The sequence below is a fragment of the Neophocaena asiaeorientalis genome, unplaced genomic scaffold (genome assembly GCF_003031525.2).
Source record: "Neophocaena asiaeorientalis asiaeorientalis breed wild unplaced genomic scaffold, Neophocaena_asiaeorientalis_V1.1 scaffold59, whole genome shotgun sequence".
Taxonomy (NCBI): domain Eukaryota; kingdom Metazoa; phylum Chordata; class Mammalia; order Artiodactyla; family Phocoenidae; genus Neophocaena; species Neophocaena asiaeorientalis.
Window position 1 is genome coordinate 17853742 of NW_020174268.1, and position 6000 is coordinate 17859741.

The 6000-nt window shown below is 51.2% G+C and overlaps 1 protein-coding gene across 1 annotated transcript in view; it reads right to left on the reverse strand.

The window, feature by feature from the left end:
• The window catches only part of MTUS2 (microtubule associated scaffold protein 2), a 312496-nt gene extending 306918 nt beyond the window's left edge, over positions 1–5578 (reverse strand). The window contains exon 1 of the mRNA XM_024755523.1: positions 3350–5578. Coding sequence (XP_024611291.1) covers positions 3350–5560 — 2211 coding nt within the window. The 5' untranslated portion in view covers positions 5561–5578. The remainder of the gene's footprint in view (positions 1–3349) is intronic.
• Between the last annotated feature and the right edge of the window lie 422 nt (positions 5579–6000).

A 6000-nucleotide genomic window follows, 5' to 3' on the forward strand; every position in this document is an offset into this window, starting at 1 on the left:
TCCCATGAAGAAATTATTATCATTTCTAACCTACATCTATCAGGATTTTAGGATTGCAAGGTCTTCTCTTAGTAATTATTCTGTTCTTTCAAACTGTATAGGTTTCAGGGGTCAAAATCCATCATTCCATCATTTGAAAACGACCTTAACAATTTCAGGAACCTCGATGCCTGCCATTTTGTGGGGTAATTTGTCTCTGGTAAGATAAAAAATTCTTTGAAAAGGTGAAAAGTACTCCTTAGATGCCTAATCTACGCATTTTTAATAAAACAAGAGAGTCTACAAAAAGCTTCACACTCTTTTCTTTCATCTTTGACAGAACACGGCAGGTATCACCGTACAGTCATAAACACAGTGAGATTAACCCCCAATGGGTTTTTTCCCTCTTTCTCTAATGCAGTAGTTTTAAAGAAATAATTCTGAAACTAAAGAATCCTTGTGATTTCAAACAAACTCCTAAAACCCATCAAGGCACACACCACAAACAACTAAGTTCTTACTGGACTGTCCCTCTTCCTATCTGCCCTGTCCTGTTCTCAGGGGACGGCAGGCTGGGGAGACAATGGGGCAAATGCAGAGGCTTCACTGAGAAGCTACTGCAAGGAGAGGGCTTGTGACGGCTCACTTTGCCAACGTGATAGGCCACGTCACCCAGATACGTGGTTAAAGATTATCCTAGATGTTTCTCTAGTGCTGTTTTTCAGATGAGATCAACATTTAATTCAGCAGACCTTGAATAAAGCAGATTACTCTTCATCACGTGGGTGGGCCTCGTCCAGTCAGTTGAAGGCCTTCATAGAAAAAGACCTCCCTTAAAGAAGAGGGAAATCTCCCAGCAGATGGCTTTTGAATTTAAACTGCAGCATCAACTCTTCCCTAGGTCTCCAGCCTGCCAGCCCACCCTGCATATTTTGGACTTGCCAGTCTCCACAACTGCATGCACCAATTCCTTAAAGTCTCAACAGATAGAAAGATACATACATATACATACCTGTATGTACAATCTGTTTCTCTGGAGAGCTCTGACAGGCACAGTGTCCTACAGTGATGAGGCGGTACCAGGGAGGAGCAGCAGGGTTCAGCCCTAATCACACACCCGTATGCTGTAAGCACACAAGCTCACCGGGTCCTCTCACTCTTGCTCCCTTCCCCCCACTTACACCAGTAATTAAAAGGATTCCCGGGCTTCCCTGGTGGCGCAGTGGTTGAGAATCCACCTGCCGATGCAGGGGACATGGGTTCGAGCCCTGGTCTGGGAGGATCCCACATGCCGCGGAGCAACTAGGCCCGTGAGCCACAACTACTGAGCCTGCGCGTCTGGAGCCCATGCTCCGCAACAAGAGAGGCCGGGATAGTGAGAGGCCCGCGCACCGCGATGAAGAGTGGCCCCCACTCGCCGCAACTAGAGAAAGCCCTCACACAGAAACGAAGATCCAACACAGCCAAAACTAAATAAATTAATTAATAAATTTAAAAAAAAAATAAAAAGGATTCCCCCAAGAAGTCAATAGGAGGGAGTGTCCCAGAGGCCTCAGGATAGCTGAGAGCAGAAAGCAGTCTGAACAAGTCAGCGCATTTTATCCTCCTGGCATGACTAGACCCACGATGACCTTCAGAGCCACTTCTGGGGGCTGAACACAGGAGAGGGACTCTCTGGGTTACACCAAGTCACAGCTACAGGAGCAAAGGGCAAAGGCCAGCCCATTCTCCACTTGTGATTAGAGACTACTGCAGAAATGAGCCCAGCACAACCCCTGGGGCTTCTCTGCTCTATCCTGTAGCCTGAGGAGAGGACCTGGGCCTCGAACGCTCTGATTACAGCAGGAAGTGGTCCTCAGAGCGGCTGGCGCACAGTGGCCCTGCTGTCCCCACACCAACGGGGTCTCCCCAAATCCCTCAGCACTACTAAAGCTGCACACTCATACTGCCCCGACTCCTGGAGACTTGGGGTGGCTTCTACAGGATTAAGAATAGACAATATCGGGGGGCATGTGCATCTAATATAGACATTACTGTGTATTTTATGGAGAGAGTGGAAGCAACAAAGAAAGGAAACATACACAAAAAAATTAAGAAGGGTCAAAGAGATAGAACAGTAACAGGATTTTTGCCTACATCTCCAAATAAAGTTTCTTTCACAATTGTGTTTTGCAGAGAAAAATCTAGGGTATCTTTTTGTTTGGGGGCGGGGGGAGGGTAGAAAATTACTTTATTTAATGAACTGTTACAAATGAAAGTCTCCAATGAAGTGATCATTGAACAGAGACCTAAGGAACGTGAAGGAGAAAGACATTCAGATATCTGGGAGAAGAATATTCTGAGCAGAGGGAAGTGCAAAGGCCCTGAGGCAGCAGAGGGAGAGAGAGAGTGGAGGAAGGAGAGGTGGTCGGGAAGTAAAGGAGCCAGATCGAGTGCATCCTAACAGCTGAGCATCCTATAGGCTCCAGCCCGTGTTCTGAGTGGCCTGAGCAGACGCGGCGGGTGTCAGGGAGAGAAACGATCTGATGCTGCTTTCCTCTTAATTGATCACTGGCTGCCATGAGACTGCATCCAGAGAAAACCTTCTTTCTGAGCTCTGGGAGCACAACTCGCCATAGCACCCCAGTACTGAGAGGGGCCACAGAGTGAGGAAACTGGGTGGGTGTGCGTGAGAATCTCAGTGCTGTCCTTGTTTTGCTGCCTTGGATGAGTGACTCAGAGCTCTCCAAGTCTGCTTCCTCACCTGAACAATGAAAAGAACCACAATCCCACCCTCCAGAGAATCACTGCAAGGATTAGTGAAGACCGGCAAAGATTAAATGTGATGTCATGTGGGCCCAATGCATAGTAGACACTCAACTAAATGCTAGTTGTAATTACTGTTCTGACTTAAAACAGAGCCCATGCCTAACACATTATTTTCTACTCACTGTGCTCTTGACATGGACGAATACAAGATTCTCCCAGAAGGGAAATACTCCCCCTCACAGGATGAAGTCTGACTAATTTGAACAATATATTTATTTTGGATTTTTTTCCATTGACCTAGAAGAATTATGCTCCCTTATTTAAGCAAGGAAGCCGGTTTGAATGCACACCTATCTAACCTTTGTGCATTATGTCAGGTAGAATTTAAATGACTCTCTTCAGACGTTAGCTCCATCTCATCTGATCGTCAAACTCTTCTCGTCGAAAGTGTCCATTCGCCTACGACCTCCTCTAGCTAAAACCGTCCATTTCTGTACAAGCGCATCCATCAGAGTCTGCAATTTGCTAAGAGAGGAAATTCTGTTTTCACCATTCATAGAAAATACACAACAAACTTTAGGACGTTCAACTTATAGACTGTATCAGAGTGACATTCTCTTACCTCCTGTAAAAACTTTTCACTCATTTGACTGAAGGGGTGTCCCGGTGGCTTGATCCCAGACACCACCAGTCCGGAGCTGAACACCCGGGGCCTCTGCAGGTCTGGCTTGAACTTGTCATAGAGGCTGGCGGCCGGCTTCAGGTCTCCACCTGCCGCCTTCTCCTCTTTGGGGAGAGGCATGTTACACGAGGGCGGGGCGTAAGGTAGCCCCACGGGAACCAGAGACGCGTCCACCTGGCCGAGGGCCTGAGGGCTCCTCCGGATGTAGGTGATGATCTTGGGCCTCACGTGCTTGGGCTTGGGCATAACGAGGGGCCGGGGATCCGCCCTTTCTTCCGTCTTTTCAACCTGGGGGCCCTCCGTTCCCTCCTGTGAGGTGGGTGTGTCCTCGGGACGGGTGAGGCCAGGCTTGGGGATCCCACCAGGGCAGGGGTTCTTGTCAGGCACTTTCAGGGAAGCGTGTGACAACCTGGAGCTGTTGGCAGAAGGCGGGGCAGCCAGGGGGACCCCCGCGTCCACATTCAAGGCACCCAAGTCCGGAAAACGGCTGCTGGGTTGCACGGGCTGCCGGGCCACATTCACGGTTGTCTCTGGGTGGAGCGGCGCTGGGACTCCGGGAAGAGAATCTGCCCTTACTTGGGGGGTGCTTTCAGTCTTCACTGCAGTCTCTAGATGGTTCCTAGTCTCAGCAACGGATGTAGCGATCTCTGTGCTTTCCCCGGCTTCTGAGCTGCTGCTTGGAGGGTCGGGGGGCTCAGGGACCCCAGTTCCACTCTCTCCAACAGAACGATCTGAATTAAAAACCGTAGCGCCGTCCCCATTCCCACCACCCAAAACCCCTCTCTCCTCGCTGGCGCCTGAGGGCCTGCTGTCAGTCAGATCACCAGGAACAAAAGCGACGTGACCATCCCTGGGTGAAACGCTGCTGGATGGGGCTTCACCCAGTTTCCTAGCTGCACTTGGTGAACTTCTGCCCACGGGCTGATGCCCAGCAGCTCCCGAGGAAGCGGGGCTCGGCTTGGGGGTGGTCTGGAGAGACCCCTCCTCACCTCTCTTTTCCTGCTCGCCCCTGCCTCTTCCCATACCCGGCGGGTGGGGCCCGCTGTGTGCCGCAGCCGAGGCTTCCTGCTGTGCTCCCTCTGTACACGGCTCCTTTCTCCCTGGGGATGACACGCCATCCTCCTGAGGACATTCCAGCCCGTCCGCCTGGGTGGACTGGAGCTCCTGCGCGGCCCTGAGCTGCACACGTTTCAGCTCCATCTCGGGCTCGGGCTTTCCCTGACCTAGCTGTGCTTCTGGCTTCCTCAGGACGTCTCTCGAGGCTGGAGAGGAACTGGGAGCGCACTCTGGGTGGGCGGAAGGCTCTGTGCTCTGGGTGCTAACTTTGGGTACCTGTCCCCCATCCGGCTGGGTCTCTAAGGGGGTGGTCTCCTTGATTACTGAGGTAGATGGTTTAGGATGACGTGAGCTCTTTCCCTCTGAGGTACCATCAGCTGGAAGACAAGCCAGCCCTGGAGAAGGCGCTGCCCCCATCTTCTGCGGCCCCTCCCCACCACTGGGTACCGGACGGGGGGCTTCTGGGGACCCCAGCACTGCAGGCTGTGGAAGCGGCCAGGCCAGACCCCCAGCCCACTCCTTGGTAAGCATGTCCACTGCTACGGCAGAGCTGCCGGCTCTCTCCAGAGACTGCCTCCTCAATTCCGCATTGTCAAGGGTCTTGGCCAACTTATCCTTGGGAACATGCCGGGGAACGTCAACCTCCCTCTGAGCCGAAACCTCTGGGCTGGCCTCACCTGTGACAGTCCTCCAACTTGATTGACATTGTCCCTGAAGACCCCGAGGGGCCTGCAGGGGATCTGTGCCTCTCTCCAGCATGGGCTCTTCATTCCGTTCTCTCTGAGCCATCGGAGAAAATTTAAAATCCTTCAGGCTGGCAGGGCCAACCTGAGATGCCTTCGAAAAGCCCTGAAGGGGGTGAAACTCCTTCTGGACACGGGTACTACTTTCTGGCCCCCTTGAATTTGCATTTCCAATTTCATCTGTCAGGGCACACGTCACAGGCTCATCAGGAGAGGAGCTGACCTCCAACATGACGGGGTTGGCATTGGTGTCTCCCAGACTTAGGACGCTCTCATTGTTGTTTTTCACTCCATTTCTGTTGTCCCGTAACTCAGTGTAACATGATTTCTTAGGAGCCGCCGGGACACTCATTTTCTGGCCTTCAGTGGGGGCTGCCTGCCATGCAGTCCTCCTTAATGGAAAGGGGCTTCCTTCAAGCTGCTACCTGGTGAACAGGGAATTCTCAAGCTGCTTGTTGCCCCCTGACAGCATCACTGGGCGATCCTGTCTTCATCATTTTCAGAGCAGTTTTAAAACTGGGCATTGTCTTGATACACAGCAGGATGACTTCTCTGTTAGGTTCCAGCTGAACGAGAGCCAATTAGTCCATGAGACCTAGAGAGAAATAAAAAGAAAAGCGCGCTAGATTGACAGATATAGAGTCTCGGGAGAAAAAAAAAGCATGGTAAACACAGATTTATTCATCACTTTCCTACTATTACTTCATTCACTCAATCCAGGTACTACTTCTCAAAAGCCTTTTTAGACAGGGGCTCCTGCTGGCCAAATATGGGAAACTGTAACATCAAAAC